The 22473-nt window shown below is 41.6% G+C and overlaps 1 protein-coding gene across 2 annotated transcripts in view; it reads right to left on the reverse strand.

Moving 5' to 3' along the window:
- kifc1 (kinesin family member C1) overlaps nucleotides 1-22473 on the reverse strand; it is a 38682-nt gene that overhangs the window by 5907 nt on the left and 10302 nt on the right. For both annotated transcript variants that reach the window (XM_060925520.1, XM_060925521.1), the window contains 11 exons: nucleotides 22165-22218; nucleotides 21905-21940; nucleotides 21568-21757; nucleotides 21322-21487; nucleotides 20939-21106; nucleotides 18671-18790; nucleotides 18010-18294; nucleotides 8515-8679; nucleotides 4602-4740; nucleotides 370-509; nucleotides 199-272 (listed from right to left, as the gene is read on the reverse strand). In XM_060925520.1, coding sequence (XP_060781503.1) covers nucleotides 199-272; nucleotides 370-509; nucleotides 4602-4740; nucleotides 8515-8679; nucleotides 18010-18294; nucleotides 18671-18790; nucleotides 20939-21106; nucleotides 21322-21487; nucleotides 21568-21757; nucleotides 21905-21940; nucleotides 22165-22218 — 1537 coding nt within the window. The remainder of the gene's footprint in view (nucleotides 1-198; nucleotides 273-369; nucleotides 510-4601; nucleotides 4741-8514; nucleotides 8680-18009; nucleotides 18295-18670; nucleotides 18791-20938; nucleotides 21107-21321; nucleotides 21488-21567; nucleotides 21758-21904; nucleotides 21941-22164; nucleotides 22219-22473) is intronic.

The following is a 22473-nucleotide window of genomic DNA, read 5'->3' on the forward strand; positions in this document are numbered from 1 at the left end:
TTGCACGACACTATTGATGGGGATGCCATACAGATTCATGTCAAAAATCCCGAACTATCCTTTAAAAAAAAAAAAAATTTTATATATATATATATATATATATATATATATATATATATATATATATATATATATAAAAAATATAATATAATATATATTTTCCACCCACATTTAACAAGGGTGCAATTCTCAACTTACGTTTTGCTGTTGCCACCCAGGCACCCCTGAAGCAGGTAGGTAAGCTTTGAGTTGCGATAAGGCACAAAGTTCTCCTAAACAGAACAGTGAATGGAAAATTGAATACAATTGGTAAATTTCCAAAATTTTACCAGCACAAAAGCACACGGATCTCTAGCTTTTTAAGCACACCTTGTTTGCTAAAGCAGTGATGACAATTCCCAAATTGGTGAGAGAAGAGTTTATGGCCGTCATTTCCTTAAACCTTTCTCCTTGAGAGTGGCTTTTCTGGATCCTTTCACTGCCAGCCAAATCCACCAAACACAGGGAGGCTGTGAGAGAGAGAGAGAGAGAGAAAAAACAAAACCCCAACCCACTATGCATCAATACAACAGCTCCATTTGTTTAAATACGAGCTAGCATGCATGGCTAAATGTCAAGTGTGAAAGATGAACTGTAAATGGTCAAAAAAAAAAAAAAACCCTCAACCATTTGGTGTTCTCGCTCTCATTGTTTTATTTATACATTATTTTATACAAGAGTAAGACAAATCATTTATGAAAAAGCCATTTCTCTACATATCCTCCATTTAAGTCTAAACACTTCTGCAAGTGGCGTTTCCATCCGCAAATTCCTCTCATCATTATCTCTAGCTGCTTTATCCTGTTCTACAGGGTCGCAGGCAAGCTGGAGCCTATCCCAGCTGACTACAGGCGAGAGGCGGGGAACACCCTGGACAAGTCGCCAGGTCATCACAGGGCTGACAGACACAGACAACCATTCACACTCACATTCACACCTACGCTCAATTTAGAGTCACCAGTTAACCTAACCTGCAGGTCTTTGGACTGTGGGGGAAACCGGAGCACCCGGAGGAATTAGAAACCCGTCACATGCACATTTCAAGCACAGTGAAATTCATCCTCTGCATTTAACCCATCTGAAGCAGTGAACACATGCACACACTCAAAGCAGTGGGCAGCCACACTAGAGCGCCCAGGGAGCAGTCAGGGGTCAGGTACCTTGCTCAAGGGCACCTCAGCCCAAGGCCACCCCACGTCAACCTAACTGCATGTCTTTGGATTGTGGGGGAAACCGGAGCACCCGGAGGAAACCCACGCAGACACAGGGAGAACATGCAAACTCCACACAGAAAGGCCCTCGCCAGCTGCTGGGTTCGAACTCGGAACCTTCTTGCTGTGAGGCGACAGCGCTAACCACTACACCACCGTGCCGCCATATATATATTTTTAAATTAGTATCTACCATGTCATCAGGTCACGCAATTAATACAACCCCAATTCCAAAAAAGTTGGGACAAAGTACAAAAACGGAATGCAATGATGTGGAAGTTTCAAAATTCCATATTTTATTCAGAATAGAACACAGATGACATATCAAATGTTTAAACTGAGAAAATGTATCATTTACAGAGAAATATTAGGCGATTTTAAATTTCATAACATCTCAAAAAAGTTGGGACAAGGCCATGTTTACCACTGTGAGACATCCCCTTTTCTCTTTACAACAGTCTGTAAACGTCTGGGGACTGAGGAGACAAGTTGCTCAAGTTTAGGGATAGGAATGTTAACCCATTCTTGTCTAATGTAGGATTCTAGTTGCTCAACTGTCTTAGGTCTTTTTTGTCGTATCTTCCGTTTTATGATGCGCCAAATGTTTTCTATGGGTGAAAGATCTGGACTGCAGGCTGGCCAGTTCAGTACCCGGACCCTTCTTCTACGCAGCCATGATGCTGTAATTGATGCAGTATGTGGTTTGGCATTGTCATGTTGGAAAATGCAAGGTCTTCCCTGAAAGAGACGTCATCTGGATGGGAGCATATGTTGCTCTAGAACCTGGATATACCTTTCAGCATTGGTGGTGTCTTTCCAGATGTGTAAGCTGCCCATGCCACACACACTAATGCAACCCCATACCATCAGAGATGCAGGCTTCTGAACTGAGCGCTGATAACAACTTGGGTCGTCCTTCTCCTCTTTAGTCCAAATGACACGGCGTCCCTGATTTCCATAAAGAACTTCAAATTTTGATTTTTCTGACCACAGAACAGTTTTCCACTTTGCCACAGTCCATTTTAAATGAGCCTTGGCCCAGAGAAGACGTCTGCGCTTCTGGATCATGTTTAGATACGGCTTCTTCTTTGAACTATAGAATTTTAGCTGGCAACGACAGATGGCACGGTGAATTGTATTCACAGATAATGTTCTCTGGAAATATTCCTGAGCCCATTTTGTGATTTCCAATACAGAAGCATGCCTGTATGTGATGCAGTGCCGTCTAAGGGCCCAAAGATCATGGGCACCCAGTATGGTTTTCCAGCCTTGACCCTTACGCACAGAGATTCTTCCAGATTCTCTGAATCTTTTGATGATATTATGCACTGTAGATGATGATATATTCAAACTCTTTGCAATTTTACACTGTCGAACTCCTTTCTGATATTGCTCCACTATTTGTCGGCGCAGAATTAGGGGGATTGGTGATCCTCTTCCCATCTTTACTTCTGAGAGCCGCTGCCACTCCAAGATGCTCTTTTTATACCCAGTCATGTTAATGACCTATTGCCAATTGACCTAATGAGTTCCAATTTGGTCCTGAAATTTCAAATGAGCCAATATTTGGCATGAAATTTCAAAATGTCTCACTTTCGACATTTGATATGTTCTATTGTGAATACAATATCAGTTTGAGATTTGTAAATTATTGCATTCCGGTTTTATTTACAATTTGTACTTTGTCCCAACTTTTTTGGAATCGGGGTTGTAAATATCCCCATCCACCCCACCAGTGCTGGCAAATCTGTGATTTGCCCATAGCTGAACTAGAGTATTTTGAATGTTTAGTTCACAACTGAACCAAAAACAGTGTGCACAGACTTTACATTTATTGTTGTGTTGCAATTTTTATGGCATGGAAACCACCAAGTGGTTTGAAAGTTATAGTACTTTTAAAGGAATACAATCCATTTACAGTTTTGCACTCAGCAGTCTAAATGCATGATGAGGGGCACTACACAGAATGACAGGCTTACATATAGGGCACATTACTCAAATGCATTCTTCCTTTATACAGGCATATAGGCTTGCTCATTCTTACTCAAAACGCAAGTATCAAATGAGACCAAAGAATAAATTAAGCCTGAGAACCTTTGGCAGTATGTCAAGTATTCTATCTAGTTATTCCCATAAGCTTTAATAATTTTGCACATCACCCCCACCAACCCATAACCTACAATATCCAGTTGATTAGTCTATGCCTTAGTTCCCAGTAATTTTTTTTTCTGTTTTAAATGACCGTCTCTGAAAAATCAGTTAACTCAAAATAGGCAAATTATGAAAATAATGCAATAGTGTGGGTAAAATAGCTTTTAAATAAAGCAGTTCAATTATTTAATTAATCCCTCTCAATGTCAATTTTGTATCATTACAAAAAGGTACAAGCCAATCAGTTACACAAAATAAGTAGTCAACGTTAGTGGCCTGAGGAGCACATTCCTCATTTTCCTTTAGAATCCTTGACTTTCAAGTGCCATCAAAGCAAAATAGAAACCCGGATGTTGTCCATGTTGGTGGATATACAAACGTGGGGTCAAATGACATTCCATACAAAACAGTCACGCGTGTGCAACTGTTTTTCCACTGCTTTAAGCGTTCTTTTTAGCTATGCCATATCTGTGCGCTATATATGGTTGTGGTCACAATGGTACTCGTGACCGTGGCATGTTCTGATTTTTTTAGAATTCCGTTTGATTCAGAAACTCTGAAGCTTAGTACGGAGAGGAGACTAGCACAGCGGAACATCGGCAGGGCTGATCTAACAGAGGCTAAAAACAAAACAGCTTGTGTTTGCAGTAATCATTTTATCTCAGTTGAAATTCAAAAGCTCTCTCAAATAAATATGGAAGAATTTTGTGTTGCTAGAATTTTGCTATAAAATGAGCACTCGTCATGGTTCACTCGGTTCTGGTTATAGTTTTAAAACATGCATTACCATTTTGGTTCTAGGAGCATCAGCAAAGTTATATGATAGAAACAATCCAGACTGGGCACCTGCTCAGAAAATGGGCCATGTTTTGTCCAAGGTCGGACTTGATTCTTCGGCAGCCAAACCAGATAGAACGTGATATCTGGGTACTTGGTCAGTAGAAGCGTCTTATCTTCAGAAAAGTCTGACTTTTTTTTTTTAAATACAGGTCAGAACCATACATCCATCTTTTCTTTGTATTGAATCTTCACTCAACCGTTCAAACCGTGGTAATACTGAGAAAATTCAGTATTGTTTACAGAGACACTTTTAGCAGCTGCCATCCTAGTTGCTTTGTATATCCACCATTATAGCAGACACTCATGATGTCGTACATTTTGATCACATGGTTGCAAGTCATCTATATTTAAAATTCTTACATTTGCACTTCGTGCCTCGGCCAACATTTTCTCCCTCAATGTCCAGCTGGAAAATGGAATGGGAACGGGATGACTGATCATTAATGTTTGTTCGGGCAGTGGACCTGTTTTGGTTTGCCAAGATGATCAACTTGCAAACCTGAAATTAAAAGAATTAAAAAAAAAAAAAAAAAAAAAAAAAAAAGTTAATGCTTAAATATGTAAATTACAAAATGCTCAAAAGTAAAATGTGCCATGTATAGAGCTGAGAAATAGGACCATGCAATACTGACATTATGAATTACTACTGCACTTCTTAGAACAATCCTGCATGGGGGGGGCCCTCCCCCCGACACACACACACACAACCCACCACAGAGTCTACACAAAATGGGGACATACAAAATTTTTCCTTCACCCTGTAGGCGAATTAGCTTGTCAGTTGCTGTGTCTATCGCGACCACACTTCATCTACTGCCGACTTGTACCCTGTCCACACTAGGGATTTTGTACCGATACGATACTACTTTCGTACCGCAACACCTGTCCACACTAGCAACCATACCGGTACAGTATTGGTACTGTAGCGCTTCGCTGTAGACTGGACAGATGAAGCGGTTCTGTATCGATACAAATATAATGCGCAATGAACCATTCCTACTTCTTCCGGGTTATTCATACAATACGCACGTGCTTTCCAGCTGTAAATAAAACGTCAAAATGGCTCAAAACAACCGTGGAGCTACATGGAGCAAAGACGAAGTTATGTGTTTGTTGGAGCTTTAGGGAGATGAGCGATGCCAGGAACAGCTGGAACAGGAGATTCGTTTTCTTTGTTTCTTTCTCAACTGCCTTGCGCGTTTTATACGATTAAACTGAATAAATGACCACCAGAAATACAGACTGTACATTGACAAAAAAAAAAAAAAAAAGCACGCGCGCACACACAGTTTCATCCGCCATATTCTCGGAAAGAAGTTGTTACTTGGTACCCACGGAAACATTTCGCACACGCACATTTCAACTACCGTGAAAGAAAACCGCAAACATTTCTCGCTAGTCTGGACAGATGCACTAAACTGTACACTTTGTATCGATAGTTACACCACTATCGTACCGGTACGTGAACACAGTTTTAGGTGGGGTTTACATTAGACCGTATCAGCGGATCATCAGATTAACGTTTTTAAAACGATTCCCGTGCACACAGCAACGCCAATACATGGATACGCTCGGCTCCGCAGGCATCCTGCGCTCTAAATCACTCCGCCCTGAACAGCGAGTGCCCTCTGGAGGGTGCGCACTCCGGCCCTGCGCAGCTCACAGAGCGCGCGAGTGAAGTGCACGAGCAGTGATTCGGGACTGAGCCGCTGTGTGTGTGATCTCAGTGCATATCGGGTATGCGCGTCACTTAGCACTTGCAAGTGGAAGGATGGCAAGCCTAAAGACAATCATAACTACACAATGGGCAGTATTTGCATCAGTATTTGCAGTATTTTCATACTTTTATACTCTTTAATGAAAGGTGATACAAGGCGGAAGTCCTCGCTGTTTTTCAGCAGTCACGTCACATGACCAACGCCAGCGAATCAGGAAGGTGGATGTCACAGTGACGTTGTCCAATGACGACGCCAGCTAGAGCTCAGCACAGCGTATCCGCGTATTCTCAATGTTTACACAGCACCGGACCAGACACGATCTGGATTGAATATGTGGACCCTGGCGGATTCCCGTTTCCCAGCGTTTTAATGTAAACGGACAGTGCATCCGCGAAACAGATACGGTCTAATGTAAACTTGGCCTTAGTAAGCCTGTCGCAGCTTCCCCAATCACACAACCATTCACACCTATGGGCAATTTAGAGTAGCCAATTAACCTAACTGCACGTCTTTGAGGGGGGGAAACCAGAGCACCCGAAGGAAACCTATGCAAACCACACTCGGTGCATTTACATGCACAGAGAAAATCGAATTTCTGCCGTAGCTCGACTGAAATCGAAGTTCTAAATGCCATGGAAACACCTTAGCTCGGCTGAAATCGAACCGAACTGGATTTCTCGTAATCGAGCTAAGCAACCTAGATTATGCGATTGTAGCCGAGCTACTTCGTGCATGTAAACCCTATCGAGCTACGTAGTCGAGCTACTTACTTCAGCACTGCCCCTTCCCGAAGTGACGATTTCGCGTATAGTTCAAGTACAACGCGATGGTGTACAGAATGTTCAGCAAGTGCTGAGCTGCTTCGTTGTTATCTTTTCTCTCTCTCTCTCTCTATATTGCTGTCCTCATCGTCGTTCTTCTTGTGAACACGGAACTGATAACTTTGTTTATACTCTTGAATAGCTCTTCTTCATGACGACAACCGGAAGTGTACCAACACGATGGGGCGTGTAGCGCCACCTGTGGCTCGGGTGCACAATGTACCTCACACAATAGCTCGATTTCCTTGTGTGCATGTAGGATTGGATTTCTCTGGCACCCCTGCTGGGACCCTTAGCTCGATTACCGACAGTAGCTCGATTTGGATGTGCATGTAAACGCACTGACAGAAAGGCCCCTGTTGGCCACAAAGGCTTGAATCCAGAACCTTTTTGCTGTGAACTAACAATGCTAACAACTGCACCACTCAGTGCGTTTACATGCACATCCAAATCGAACTAAGGGTCCCAGCAGGGGTGCCAGAGGAATCCAATCCTACATGCACACAAGGAAAATCGAGCTATTGTGTGAGGTACATTGTGCACCCGAGCCACAGGTGGCGCTACACGCCCCATTGTGTTGGTACACTTCCGGTTGTCGTCATGAAGAGCTATTCAAGAGTATAAACAAAGTTATCAGTTCCGTGTTCACAAGAAGAACGACGACAGCAAACATCGAGAGAGAGAAGATGGACAACAACGAAGCAGCTCAGCACTTGCTGAACATTCTGTACACCATCGCGTTGTACTTGAACTATATGCGAAATAGTCACTCGTCACTTCCGGAAGGGGCAGTGCTGAAGTAAGTAGCTCGACTACGTAGCTCGATAGGGTTTACATGCACTAAGTAGCTCGGCTACAATCGCATAATCTAGGTCGCGTAGCTCGATTACGAGAAATCCAGTTCGGTTTGATTTCAGTCGAGCTACGGCAGAAATTCGATTTTCTCTATGTGCATGTAAACGCACTGATGTGCTGCCCGACACAAAAATGGTGTCTTTATAAAGATAGTTAGGAGTTACTCTAACTGACAGACAATCACCATACAGTTCAGTCAGGACAGATATACTTGACTTTCAAAACAGCATTGCATTTTCTTATTTCTTGAGCCCAGACACGAACGCCTCATAGTCTTTAGGGTTTACTCAAAATAATGTAATTTTTTTTGAGGGAGGAAGAAATGGGGCAGAAGGGAAAAAACCAAACCCCACCCACAAACAAAAACACCCCCCCGCTGGCAGTTTTGAAGACGAAAGCACCTTGCTAATGTTAATGAACAGCCAGACTGATTCAAGCTGACCGTAAGGCTACATTAACTCAGATAAAATCACCCTGTACAACTGTAGTGAGCAGAAAAACCTTCAGAATGCACATCAAGACAACACGCATTGCCCAGCAGTTAACCGACTGATCATATTTAATTAATAAATAAAATAAATAAAAATAAAAAGCAGCCACGTGAAGTCTAACCTGACTGTTCTCATTCATGGTCACATGGCCATTTTTCAGATAGGTATCCAATCTAGGACCAAAATTTGAAGAAAAAAAAAAACAAACAAAAAAAAAAACCCCCAGTAGCTCAGGTCTGATTTGAAAAAAAAAAAAATTTAATGTATCCACATTGTACTGGAGAAAGGACGCAGGGCGGCACCCCACACACAGACAGATCATCTAACAGTTACCATATACAGCAGGAGAGGCACACAAAGGAAAATAAATAAATAAATAAATTAGTACCTCATCCTCAGTGGTGACCCTCTGGTAATTCAGATTGGTGACTGCGACCTCATTATTTGTGGTCTTTTTGATTTCATGCTCCGGCCTCTTGTTAGATTTGCCCGTATAAAGCAAGTCTCGCAAGGTTTCATTGTAAATTTCAACAAAGCTGGCTGTGAATGTGTACTGCAAAAAAAAAAAAAAAAGTTTAAAAAACAACAAAAAACACCCAGGCTTTCAACAGCAACTTAATATGCAGGTATAACTATTTTTAATGGAGAGTATACAATGGTGCTTGAAAGTTTGTGAACCCTTTAGGAGTTTTCTATATTTCTGTATAAATGACCTAAAACTGGGCGGCACGGTGGTGTAGTGGTTAGTGCTGTCGCCTCACAGCAAGAAGGTCCTGGGTTCGAGCCCCGGGGCCGGCGAGGGCCTTTCTGTGTGGAGTTTGCATGTTCTCCGTGTCCGCGTGGGTTTCCTCCGGGTGCTCCGGTTTCCCCCACAGTCCAAAGACATGCAGGTTAGGTTAACCGGTGACTCTAAATTGACCGTAGGTGTGAATGTGAATGGTTGTCTGTGTCTATGTGTCAGCCCTGTGATGACCTGGCGACTTGTCCAGGGTGTACCCTGCCTTTCGCCCGTAGTCAGCTGGGATAGGCTCCAGCTTGCCTGCAACCCTGTAGAAGGATAAAGCGGCTAGAGATAATGAGAATGACCTAAAACTTCAGATTTTCATACAAAAACCTAAAAGTAGAGAACACAAACAAATGAGAATTTTATATCCAGTCATTTAGTTATTGAGAAAAATCAATATGTTACCATCTGTGAATATTTAAAAGTATGGGAATATTTGCTTTCAGTATCTAGCATCACCTCCTTATGCAGAAATAACTGCAAATGAATGTTTCTGCTAACTATTGATCAGTCCTGCATATCAACTTGGAGGAATTTTTATCCCATTCCTCAATTCATGAAGAAAGGAAAAATAAAATCAACCAACCAACTCTGGGATGTTGGGTTTCCTTCCATGTACTGCTTGCACATTTTTACTGGATTATGGTAAGGACTTGGACATTCCAAGACATTTTAACCATTCTTTGGTAGAATGACTTGTGTGCTTAAAGTGTACCTGTAGTGAATTTTAATTACTAACTATTTCAAAAGATCACGTACGATACCAGTGGTTCCCATCATGCACCGTTAGTCATAAGCTCTCAAGTACACGCGAGTTTTAAGTCACTGCTCTGACAGTCAGGCATGGTCAGTGACATGTTGCCTCCTTCATAGGCTGTTCCGGCACCGGTAGTGACGCACAGTCGTTGGTTTGTCCGATTGTCTGGGCTGCAGTGGACTGGTCACTGACCCCATGTTGCAAACACCAGTCTAAGATAACATTATCAACTGACCTGCTCATAAGAAATATTTATACTTACTCAAGCTGATCTTTGGCTGGATGGAGTCAAAAGTTTAAAACACCCACAGCACTGTTCATCAGTATCGCAGTTCTCAAGATTGAACCGAATCGCTGTCCTGTTTCATAAAATGAGTCATCCAAAGTGCATAAAATTTGCATGCCATCTCCAAATAGCCCAGATATATCCCTATATTCCCTAATGGGATGTCAGACAGATTTTATCTTGTTTACGGTGGACATTCCCAACATGAAAGAGAACCCAAAAGAGTGAAAGTGATCATCATGCCGTTACCATCCCTGTGTCTGAAATCGCTCAGTCGTTCCCTACTCCCTATATAGGGAGTTACTATATAGAGGACTACATATTGCGCTTATTGGTAAAATGAAAAAACAGACACTAGTCTGTTGCGCTAGTATTTACGTCAATACTGTTGCACAATTAAAACGTGCCACATCAGCCAGCTGCTGGGTTTTCAAAATAACAAATACATGCATATATTTTGTGATACATATTATACAGTGTATTTCCCACATTAAATCAATTCAAAGTACCTGCATCTTTCAGTTTTTTTTTTTTAAACCAAGGCTGAATACTTTCTTCTTTGCCGCTGCCTTTTATTAAATCAAACTTGAGACTTAATTTGATTTTTCAGTGCGACTGTAATGTACGATGGGATATATTGCTTTGGTTAGTGACCATCGGTTGTACCCTACTTTTCATGATGCATTGTGGGATACTTTGAGTGCACTATATAGGGTGTAATAATCCTCACTATCATTTCGGACAGCACTACAAAATGGTGTCCTCACTATATAGTGACTTATACAACCCCGATTCCAAAAAAGTTGGGACAAAGTACAAATTGTAAATAAAAACAAATGCAATAATTTACAAATCTCAAAAACTGATATTGTATTCACAATAGAACATAGACAACATATCAAATGTCGAAAGTGAGACATTTTGAAATTTCATGCCAAATATTGGCTCATTTGAAATTTCATGACAGCAACACATCTCAAAAAAGTTGGGACAGGGGCAATAAGAGGCTGGAAAAGTTAAGGTACAAAAAAGGAACAGCTGGAGGACCAAATTGCAACTCATTAGGTCAATTGGCAATAGGTCATTAACATGACTGGGTATAAAAAGAGCATCTTGGAGTGGCAGCGGCTCTCAGAAGTAAAGATGGGAAGAGGATCACCAATCCCCCTAATTCTGCACCAACAAATAGTGAAGCAATATCAGAAAGGAGTTCGACAGTGTAAAATTGCAAAAAGAGTTTGAACATATCATCTACAGTGCAGGGCGGCACGGTGGTGTAGTGGTTAGCGCTGTCGCCTCACAGCAAGAAGGTCCTGGGTTCGAGCCCCGTGGCCAGCGAGGGCCTTTCTGTGTGGTTTTTGCATGTTCTCCCCGTGGGTTTCCTCCGGGTGCTCCGGTTTCCCCCACAGTCCAAAGACATGCAGGTTAGGTTAACTGGTGACTCTAAATTGACCGTAGGTGTGAATGTGAGTGTGAATGGTTGTCTGTGTCTATGTGTCAGCCCTGTGATGACCTGGCGACTTGTCCAGGGTATACCCCGCCTTTCGCCCGTAGTCAGCTGGGATAGGCTCCAGCTTGCCTGCAACCCTGTAGAAGGATAAAGTGGCTAGAGATAATGAGATGAGATCTACAGTGCATAATATCAAAAGATTCAGAGAATCTGGAAGAATCTCTGTGCGTAAGGGTCAAGGCCGGAAAACCATACTGGGTGCCCGTGATCTTTGAGCCCTTAGACGCCACTGCATCACATACAGGCATGCTTCTGCATTGGAAATCACAAAATGGGTTCAGGAATATTTCCAGAGAACATTATCTGTGAACACAATTCACCGTGCCATCCGCCGTTGCCAGATAAAACTCTGTAGTTCAAAGAAGCCGCCGTATCTAAACACGATCCAGAAGCGCAGACGTCTTCTCTGGGCCAAGGCTCATTTAAAATGGACTGGCAAAGTGGAAAACTGTTCTGTGGTCAGACGAATCAAAATTTGAAGTTCTTTATGGAAATCAGGGACGCCGTGTCATTCAGACTAAAGAGGAGAAGGGACGACCCAAGTTGTCATCAGCGCTCAGTTCAGAAGCCTGCATCTCTGATGATATGGAGTTGCATTAGTGTGTGTGGCATGGGCAGCTTACACATCTGGAAAGACACCAATCAATGCTGAAAGGTATATCCAGGTTCTACAGCAACATATGCTCCCATCCAGACGACGTCTCTTTCAGGGAAGACCTTGCATTTTCCAACATGACAATGCCAAACCACATACTGCATCAATTACAGTATCATGCCTGCGTAGAAGAAGGGTCCAGGTACTGAACTGGCCAGCCTGCAGTCCAGATCTTTCACCCATAGAAAACATTTGGTGCATCATAAAACAGAAGATACGACAAAAAAAAGACCCAAGACAGTTGAGCAACTAGAATCCTACATTAGACAAAAATGGGTTAACATTCCCATCCCTAAACTCGAGCAACTTGTCTCCTCAGTCCCCAGACGTTTACCAACTGTTGTAAAGAGAAAAGGGGATGTCTCACAGTGGTAAACATGGCCTTGTCCCAACTTTGAGATGTGGTGTCTCATCTCATTATCTCTAGCCGCTTTATCCTTCTACAGGGTCGCAGGCAAGCTGGAGCCTATCCCAGCTGACTACGGGCGAAAGGTGGGGTACACCCTGGACAAGTCGCCAGGTCATCACAGGGCTGACACATAGACACAGACAACCATTCACACTCACATTCACACCCACGGTCAATTTAGAGTCACCAGTTAACCCAACCTGCATGTCTTTGGACTGTGGGGGAAACCGGAGCACCCGGAGGAAACCCACGCGGACACGGGGAGAACATGCAAACTCCACACAGAAAGGCCCTCGCCGGCCCCGGGGCTCGAACCCAGAACCTTCTTGCTGTGAGGCAACAGCGCTAACCACTACACCGAGATGTGGTGTTGTCATGAAATTTAAAATCACCTAATTTTTCTCTTTAAAATGATACATTTTCTCAGTTTAAACATTTGATACGTCATCTATGTTCTATTCTGAATAAAATATGGAATTTTGAAACTTCCACATCATTGCATTCCGTTTTTATTTACAATTTGTACTTTGTCCCAACTTTTTTGGAATCGGGGTTGTATAGTGAGTAGGGAGTGATTTTGGACACCGGGCATGTGAATAGTCTTATGAATGCGGAAGTGCACACTCCAATGTGACTAAGGGCACAAGTTTTCTGTTTCATCTAATTTAGGTAATTTAAAAACTATAAATATTTGGCAGTGGGCACATAGGAAAGTGTAAAGTTTGTCAATATGTTTATCATGCTTGTATGATAAACTCAAAAAAAATCTCTCTCAATACATGACCTACTCATTCTAAACCTGCCGAGCTTTGCCAGTGACGCTCTCGACCCCAAAGTACTGTACAACCAAATCTGCTTACATATAAATGCCATGAAATAACATATGTGCCATAAAGATCTAATACAAGTATTAGATCTATATTTATTCAACGTGTTCTGAAGTTACTTGACCGGGAACCTTGACCCACAGAACACTGTTTACTTGCACCCGATAACCCGGAATCAACGACTGTTCACCACTTCCGGCCGGCAATGGCTGCTGCCTGTGGTTCTGCCTCTGCGGGTAATTCATGGAATAAAATCGTCCACAAAAGTGCTTTTACAGTGTTTGAATGTGTGCGTCTTTTGTCTACAAGTAATACATAAAGCATGATTAAAATGTTATAAGCATGACTATGTAGGTACACACAATCCATCTAGAAACTACAAATCCCATCAGCCAACTTCCGCGATGACCTACGTCACATCCTCCCTGAAGCTATAAGTGACTCAAGCACACTTCCATCTTCTTTGGCTCTGTGAACCACGCGGTAACAGACATAAAAAGAGGCACTCTCTCTGGACCGTCCGAAATCACAACTTCTGCCTGGCAAGAAAGAAAATTCAGCGCGTTTTCGTTTACCACTAGCCACGGTAAAACTACTTAAATCGCGCCATTTCACTCAGATTGAGTTACAACCGGTTTTCATTTGTTTATTATAAGTAACGTTATGACTGCTGCCCAAAGCAGTTAATTAAAAAAAAGTTAGAAGCGACCGGATTCCTTCTGACTTAATCGTTGTGCACATTGTTTGATCAGAGAGTTCCTCACGAACGCTGAAGTTCAGACCAAGAAATTCTCTGCACCTTCACGGAAGCCTCCACGACCTCTGTGAACTCCAGAAGTTTTGGAACATCTCTGCATTCCTACAGAGAAGCAAAATACTGGAAGTAAGACCGGCATTTTGGGCAAAAATTAGTCTTAGGAATTAGCTTTATGAAGTAGTGTGAAGTTAAACTCAGGAACGGTTTAATTGTGCACACTAGATACTCCGTGTTAAGCTGATCATTGTTCTATGTGTCCTCTCAGTTGTTTTTAATAGATAGGTTGTTGCATGCTTTCTCTCTATCCTGTCTGTCTAACACCTTTAATTTCATTATTACACATTTTTTTATCTCAAGATTTCAGTGGATTTAGTAATGTTATAAGCTAGTGAACTAGCAATCTGGGCTAATCCCCTTGTCTCAAGCCACATGCTAATTCTTTTGTCCTGAGGGACCACGAGGTGGGATCTCCACCTTCCCCCCACATCTCAGATAACATTCAATCACACACAATCACTGATGACTTACTGAATGTATTTTAAACTGCTATTACCCATTTTTATCATTGTTATAATAAATTCAATTATTCTGAACCTGTGATTGTCCGTTTTGCTACTATATACTGGAAGTCACACAATCTCAAAGAACTCCCAAATTGCCTTCAGTGTGCTATTGGCTGTAGCGGTTATGTAGTACGGTAAGTGATACATTATTGCTGCATTGGTAGTGATCATAATTTGGAATATACCATAACTTAGCTGTTTGGTAATTTATTATTAAGCACCAAAATTAATGGTATTAATGAGACTGATTTGAGACTGATTTAATGAGAGTGATCACTTAAGACCAATTGCACCCACAACTAGTACTGGTAAACTTAAAAGGTCATTGCCTTATGGCAATTTTCCACTGCATGGAACTGCCTCAACTTGACCACTTGTGTTTAATATCAGTAGTTCATTTTCCACTACAGTATATGCTACCACGGTGTAGTGGTGAAAGCACAGAGCGTTCAGCTGAATGCAGGTTCATGCCCCTGCTTGGTATCTTATGTGGGGAAAGTTTTGCTGCAGAGGACTCCTTTAAAATTTGCCACGCTGTACTGATATTTTGCCAAGCCCTCCGTTGGTTTTAAACCCCCCCGCTATGAGTAATGTTATGGGTTGACCAAAAGTCTGTAATAAAATTAAAAAAAAAAAAAATATATACACATCATGGACCAAACGTTACTCAGCCCAAAGCAGGATTCCGTCCATCTTACTAAAATTTAGTGTCTTATCATTAAAAAAAAATAAAAGTTGGCAGGAGGCTTTAATCTGAAACTTGCTTTAATATGCTTACTGGCTACAGAGATCAAAAGTAGAGTGCATGTACACATCAGTTCTATCAACAGAGGAGTTAGGCAAAATATCAATGCAGACTGGTAAATTTTAAAATGACTCCCCAGTAGCAAGACCATACTACCAACTCCATGTTTCACAGAAAGGATAAGTTTCTTATGCTGAAATGCAGCATTTCTCTCAAAACATGTTTCTCATTTAATCAAAAAAAAAAAAAGTTCTATTTTGGTCTCAACCATCCACAAAGTTTTCCAGTAGGCTTCTAGCTTGGCCACATGAGGTTTAATAAACAGGAGATGGGCAGCAGTGTTCTTTCAAAGAGTGACAGCCTTCTCTCTGAACAAGTGGTATGCATGGCAGGGTTGCAGTGTTCTGATAGTGGACTTGAACATTAGCCAATGAGAGAGCCATTTGACAAGCTGGAGTGGGATTACCGCTGGACTACTTTGGCCAAATTTGGGCCACATACACAATTCATTAGTATAAAATCAAATGTCTTGTGTGCAAACCCCTTGGCAAATGGTCTGCGCAGGCAATATTTGCTCTGGCCAGTTCCCAGCCTTGAAGGGCACTTGCCAAGGCTGCCCCTTTCTCTGCTGCCTTTTGCCTGTTCCCTCAAACTACTGGCTCAGTTAAAATCATCATTAACTTTTTGGAACATGTTGCAGTCATCAAGTGGAGGAGACCAAGCGTATGCTTACAAAAACAAAAGTTTCAGTTTAAGCATTACATTCTGTTTTTATTTGCCTTTATGCAGCATCCCAACTTTTTTGTAATTGGGGTCATATTTTTGGTCCATGCCATGTCCTGTCTATACATGGTTCAACCCCAATTCCTCCATATCTTAGAGACCAATTGAGGAGAATCTCATTACCCCAGATTGCAGAACTTTATATTCCAACATACCACTGAAAGCCAAACTAGGTTTAGGTCCTGGAATCTCATGTCTATTCACATCATACTGCAATGAAGCACATGCACACCAATCTTAAAACAGCATAACCACTCACTGATGGTCAATAACTTCACTCCTTCTTGGCAATATACTTTTTTTTTTTTCATACACACAGTGGAAGAACAGGAGAGTTAATGTCTTAAGACCTATATGATGGTAGCTTAAGTTTTTAAATGATTTACGAGCTGAAGACAACCCATCTGCAGTGAAGATCAGCTCAGCGTCCCATGCAGATCAGCACTCCTTACACATCCTTTACATAAACTCTTTACCTCAGCTGGACCTACACAATTAATACAATTCAAATTTGCTCACAGGATGCACCTAACCCTCAGATGTCATCACTTTATGAAGATCATTACATCTCCCAACTGTAACCCAAGTCCACTCAGCACCCTGGTAACATTTATGCATGTGTACTGAGAATGCCCTGATGTGGTTAGATTTTTGGAAGCAAGTATCACGCACTAAGGGATGTGCTTGAAGTTAGGATTCCAATTTCATCAACTGTGACAGGGACAGATCTAAGGAATCATTAACTAGAAGCAGAGACATAGTCTATGGGCTCATCCCACTGCAGTGAAGAAAACGTTAGCCCATTGATAAAGATAATGAAGGTCATGGTTGCCATCTCAAGGCCAACTCTTTTCTTGAAATTGTTCTGATGGAGGGGTCTGCAGCCCAAATGTATGCAGCCAACCTTAAGACCATCTGGGTGTGGGATGTGGCTTACAATTTGGTTAAAGATTTTAGCATGCCCAATTTTAATCTTTTATTCTGTTTTTGTGGGGAGAGCTCCAGGGTGGGAGTGTCTCTCAATAATAATAAAATATTTTAAAAAGTTCAGTTGGATGTTTTGGATCACATTTATGCAGATCAAAAAAAAAAACCCATACAGAAAATTCTAAAAGGGTTCATAAACTTTCAAGCATCACCTTATAATATACATTAAAATAGGAGCAGAGGAATTAATTAGGAGTTGCACACTCATTAGGCATGTAATGATTTACTCAATTAATGGCACTGGGTTAATGATTCAACCATCCCACAGTACTTTTGCAAAAAAAAAAAAAAAAACCCCAAAAAGTTACCCAGAAATGTAAAGGTTGGAATAAAATAGTCTATTAACCAAACGATTCCTTTTATTAAAAAAAAAGTTTATAAAGTGTTTAAAGGCTTATTATCATCAAGCTTTGAAGGCTGTAGTCAGCTTTAACAGAAAACCTTCTATTTCTTTAGCTTTTTGCAGTCTGTTTAAAAAAAAAATTAACTAATTTCTCGTTAAACCCACTTGTAGAGTCAATCAATCATACAGAAGTTCTTTCCCATTTTACATCTTTTTTTTGTGTGTGCATTTCATGGCATTAGAGCTGTATTCCTTCCACCCAGGGTGAAGTCCTGAATATTCCTGCTATTTTGTGTCATTATGTCTGCTGCTGTCTAAACAACTTAATTACAGCCAAGATCACAAATTACACAGCCTGATAATCGCAATTCATTTTATGATTGGAATGGTCAAATGTATTGTGATTTATTGTCTCATGATACATCATTACATGCCTAACACCTAATCATTCATGAACAGCATTTCAGAAATACTTACCTGCCAGCCTTGCTCATGAAGCATGCTGGCAGACTTGAAAATCTGCTTGACAGCTCGTGGAATGACCCCCTGCATGTCTTCCATGTCACCACCTTCCATTGTAAATGTCTTGCCACTACCTGTCTGACCATATGCAAAGCAGCAGACATTATAACCATCCAGAGCTGATTGCACCAAGAGGGAGATCTCCGCAAACACCTCACTCTGGGTGCTGTGTGGTCCAAAAACACGATCGAAGCTGAAGATGTAATTTTTCTGAGTTTCTGCAGCACGCCCCACATGTGACTGAATGAGAGAGAATGAACAAGATTAGTTTTCCCTAAATCACAGATTGTTGTGAAATGCCCAGTCCTGCACATTTTAGTGTTTTCCCCTGCTCAAAAAACCCATTACAAAATAATCTTGATGAACAACTAGTTCTCCTTGAGATGAAGCAGGTGTACCGGGGGGGTGGTGGTGCAGGACAGGTAGGTAGTTCATGACTAGGGTTTGGAACCTGTGCCCTACATGAAATGTTACCTTTTTACATAAGATCTGCAAGGAAATTAAGTCTTCCTTCCAAAAAGGATACGGTTAACATTTTGAAGGAACGTTTCAAACAAGTAGATCAGTCTTGTAAAAATCAAGTCTCACCACTACCTGCCACAATTTATGCACTTACCTCTTCTGTTTTTGCAAGTATTATAGCCTTGTCATCATGAGCAGGCAGCTGAATGTGTGGGATGGGTGCCTCCCTGTTGGAAAGGAGAGGACGTACCCTGCAGAAAACTCTGATGTTACCCTGGGGGTGGGGGTGGTTAAACATTAGATATTTCCACATTTTCTCCTAATAATTCACACATTTCAGACTATTTGGTATAAAAATAGCTGCAATTAAAGACTCTAAAACAACTTGATCCCACAAATAAGGTCAATAAAACGGTGGTTTAACTTATGGGTCAACCATAGGGAGCACAAGTTTCATGCACACTAAAATGGTCATCTAGCCAATAAACTTTGATTTGGCAATAAAAATAGGATGTACATAAAATAGACATTGCTGAGGATAGCACAACAAAAGCATAAAATTCCACTGTGGTTCTCAATTTACCTGTAAAGTGTCATATTCTCTCTCTCCCCAGTTTGTAGCCGTGTTTCCATTGATGCAAAATGTTTGAAGGAATTTTACTCCCCCCCCCCAAAAAAAACAAAAACCCAAACACCTAAAATACTAAAAACATTACATTCAGGAAAAAGTAAACCAACACTGCAGCCAAAAGTACATGGCCACTCCTTCCAGTTACTAGGTTAGGCCATTCCATTTCACCTACACCAATGTAAACAAGTCTGTTCAAATTTCTACCCTCCTTAAGCGGCTGGTCAAATGTAAATGCTATCAGAATGAAAAGGAAGCCTCTAGGAACAACAGCTTAGGCCAAGTTTACATTAGACCGTATCTGTCTCGTTTTCTTCGCGGATGCACTGTCCGTTTACATTAAAACGCCTGGAAACGGGAATCCGCCAGCGTCCACGTATTCAATCCAGATCGCGTCTGGTCCGGTGCTGTGTAAACATTGAGAATACGCGGATACGCTGTGCTGAGTTCTAGCTGGCGTCGTCATTGGACAACGTCACTGTGACATCCACCTTCCTGATTCGCTGGCGTTGGTCATGTGACGCGACTGCTGAAAAACGGCGCGGACTTCCGCCTTGTATCACCTTTCATTAAAGAGTATAAAAGTATGAAAATACTGCAAATACTGCCCATTGTGTAGTTATGATTGTCTTTAGGCTTGTCATCCTTCCACTTGCAAGTGGTAAGTGCCCGATATGCATGCCCGATATGCACTGAGATCACACACACAGCGGCTCAGTCCCGAATCACTGCTCGTGTGCTTCACTCGCACGCTCTGTGAGCTGCGCAAGGCCGGAGTGCGCACCCTCCAGAGGGCACTCGCTGTTCAGGGCGGAGTGATTTGGAGCGCAGGATGCCTGCGGAGCCGAGCGTATCCGTGTATTGGCGTTGCTGTGTGCACGCGAATCGTTTTAAAAACGTTAATCTGATGATCCGCTGATACGGTCTAATGTAAACCCCACCTTAGCCACCAAGTGGTGAAATACAATCTCACAGAGCAGGAAAGATCAAGTGCTGAACTGCTTAATGCATTTTTTGGGGCAGGGCGGGGCAAATCAAATCAATAGACAGGCGGTCCCAAGTTTATTTTGCTCCCACATACAGTAAGGGGGGGACGACACACAACACAAAAACAAGAAGGATCACCACTTGTGAACTACTAGAAAATAAAAATTAATTTTAGGGTTACCAAGTCTCCAAAACCACCACAAACTTAAGCCCCTGAACACTACTACAACTTTGACTGGACCCATATTCTAGACTCTTATGTAACAAAACAAGATCAACTGTGAGCTACTGCTCACTTGCGTATCCCCCCGCTCTTACCTTTATCAGAATGCAAGCAGTTGAAGGAACAGGACACTTATGAATGTTGACTTCAAAAAAATAATTAACCCTGAAACAAGTAAAGAGCAGTGTTCTCCCCAGGGATTTCAAATAGCATCCTGGTAAACCATTATTTTGAAATAGCATTTTGCTTCTTGAAATTGTGTCAAAATCCACCCTATGTGTTTCGTAAATACATTCAGTCGGTAAAGAGGAAGTTGATGTGCGACAGACCTGAAAACAGTATAGAACCCCAAGCTGAAATTTGGTACCAAGTGGCTATGATTTGTGGTTGCTGAGAAAGAGGGTGTTTCGGATAGACGGAGATACGGATGGAGAGGGGTAAACCAGTATTCCTTCCTCTCCTCCCCCTCAGTGTTTTTTTTTTTTGGGGGGGGGGGGGGGGGGGGAGATAAGACACTCAAAGTGGGTTTGATGTAAAACAAAGGATGACAATAATTAAAAAGAAATTAGACAATTTCAGCTTACCTTCAGCTCCTGAATAGTGTTATGGAGTTTCCTGCGTTCCATTTCTCCACAGTGGAGCTCATTCTGCTGCCTGGCCACCAATTCCTGTAAGCTTTTCACCATATCCTCACATGCTCGGAGACTGTCCTGACAGTGGGTCAGAGCAGAAGTCCGAACAGAGAGCTGGCTCTTGAGTATGGAGGAAGAAGAAAAAGCAAGTCGTGTGAACAAACAAGATTAGCACAAGATTCAACTTAATTATAAAGCTGAACTTTAAACTTTCAGAGGACAGATTTATACAGACAGCAGTGCTGACACTGCCAACATGCATGCAGTCATATTTGAATCTTAAAAAAACAAACAAAAAACACCACATTTTTATAAAAGCGGGTACAAAGACATACCTGTAAATTGCAGGTTTCAGTCGTCAAGTCATCTCTTAACTTAAGTAAAATCCCATTTTCATCTTTTAGCTCCTTGAAATCTTTCTGCAGGCCATCTTTTTCCTTCATTGTTCTCTCCAGCTCCTCTTCCACAGATACCAGATTGGTTAGCTTCTCTTCAAGGGCCCTGCAAATAAAATGTACAAAAAAACTTGATCAGGCAATCAAAACTATGGTATTTCAATTCAAATGTAGTTTGTAGTTTACCCAAGATGCTGTTTTAATAGCTTGTTCTCCTCTTGGGCCTGTGCCATGTTTTTTCGCACTTCGGCATTTGACATTTTAAGGTTCTCGTTATCTTGATTAGAAGACTTCAACCGGCTCTGGCAGTTTTGGATTTTATTCTCTAGGTCAGTGATTTTTCCCTTCAAGTCCCATCCTGGCCTTCTGGATGCTCCTACACAAGTTAAATGGACAAAGTCAGGGGCCAAAAAAGTAACAAATGATGGCCCTTAAAGTATACCAGAAGACAGATGGGTTTAGTCAGACTGGTCAAAAGAGCCCTTTAAAAAAAAAAAAAAGTTAGAAAGACCATTTTTCCTACCTTTAGCAACTGGCGCAGCTGACTTTTTTGCATCACCTAAAATAAAAATCGACTGGTAATTTTCCTCCCAAAGTAATGTGCACCACACACAATTCTTGGGCAACAATTTGGTCCACAGCCAAGCTAGGACACTTACAGACTTGCGTTTAGAATGACATCGGTATTTTCTTGGGGAGGAATCAACACTGGTAGTAATTATGTGCTCTGGCTACTTCCCAGACCCCACTTTAAGAACCATACCCAAGAATAAAAATATATACCTCTTGAAGGAGCTGCTGCCACAGTTGCTGCTCTGGCTGTAGGAAGCAGTTTACCTATGAAACAAAAATATAAGAAAATTCTACATCTAAAAAACACAGCAAGCAGTACTATTGACAAACATGAATAAACAAATGCTCCCAAGAAGTACTTTAATACTTTATCCATGATGAATTTAAGATGTGATCTGAAGCAAGTGCCAACACTACATATTGCACTGGTAATAAACAGGGCTGTGAAAGAGAAATGACAAAATCCAAGGAAACAATTTTAGCAGGGGGTCTGGGGCCCACAGGACCCCAGAAGCTGAA

The sequence above is a fragment of the Neoarius graeffei genome, chromosome 7 (assembly GCF_027579695.1).
Source record: "Neoarius graeffei isolate fNeoGra1 chromosome 7, fNeoGra1.pri, whole genome shotgun sequence".
NCBI lineage: Eukaryota > Metazoa > Chordata > Actinopteri > Siluriformes > Ariidae > Neoarius > Neoarius graeffei.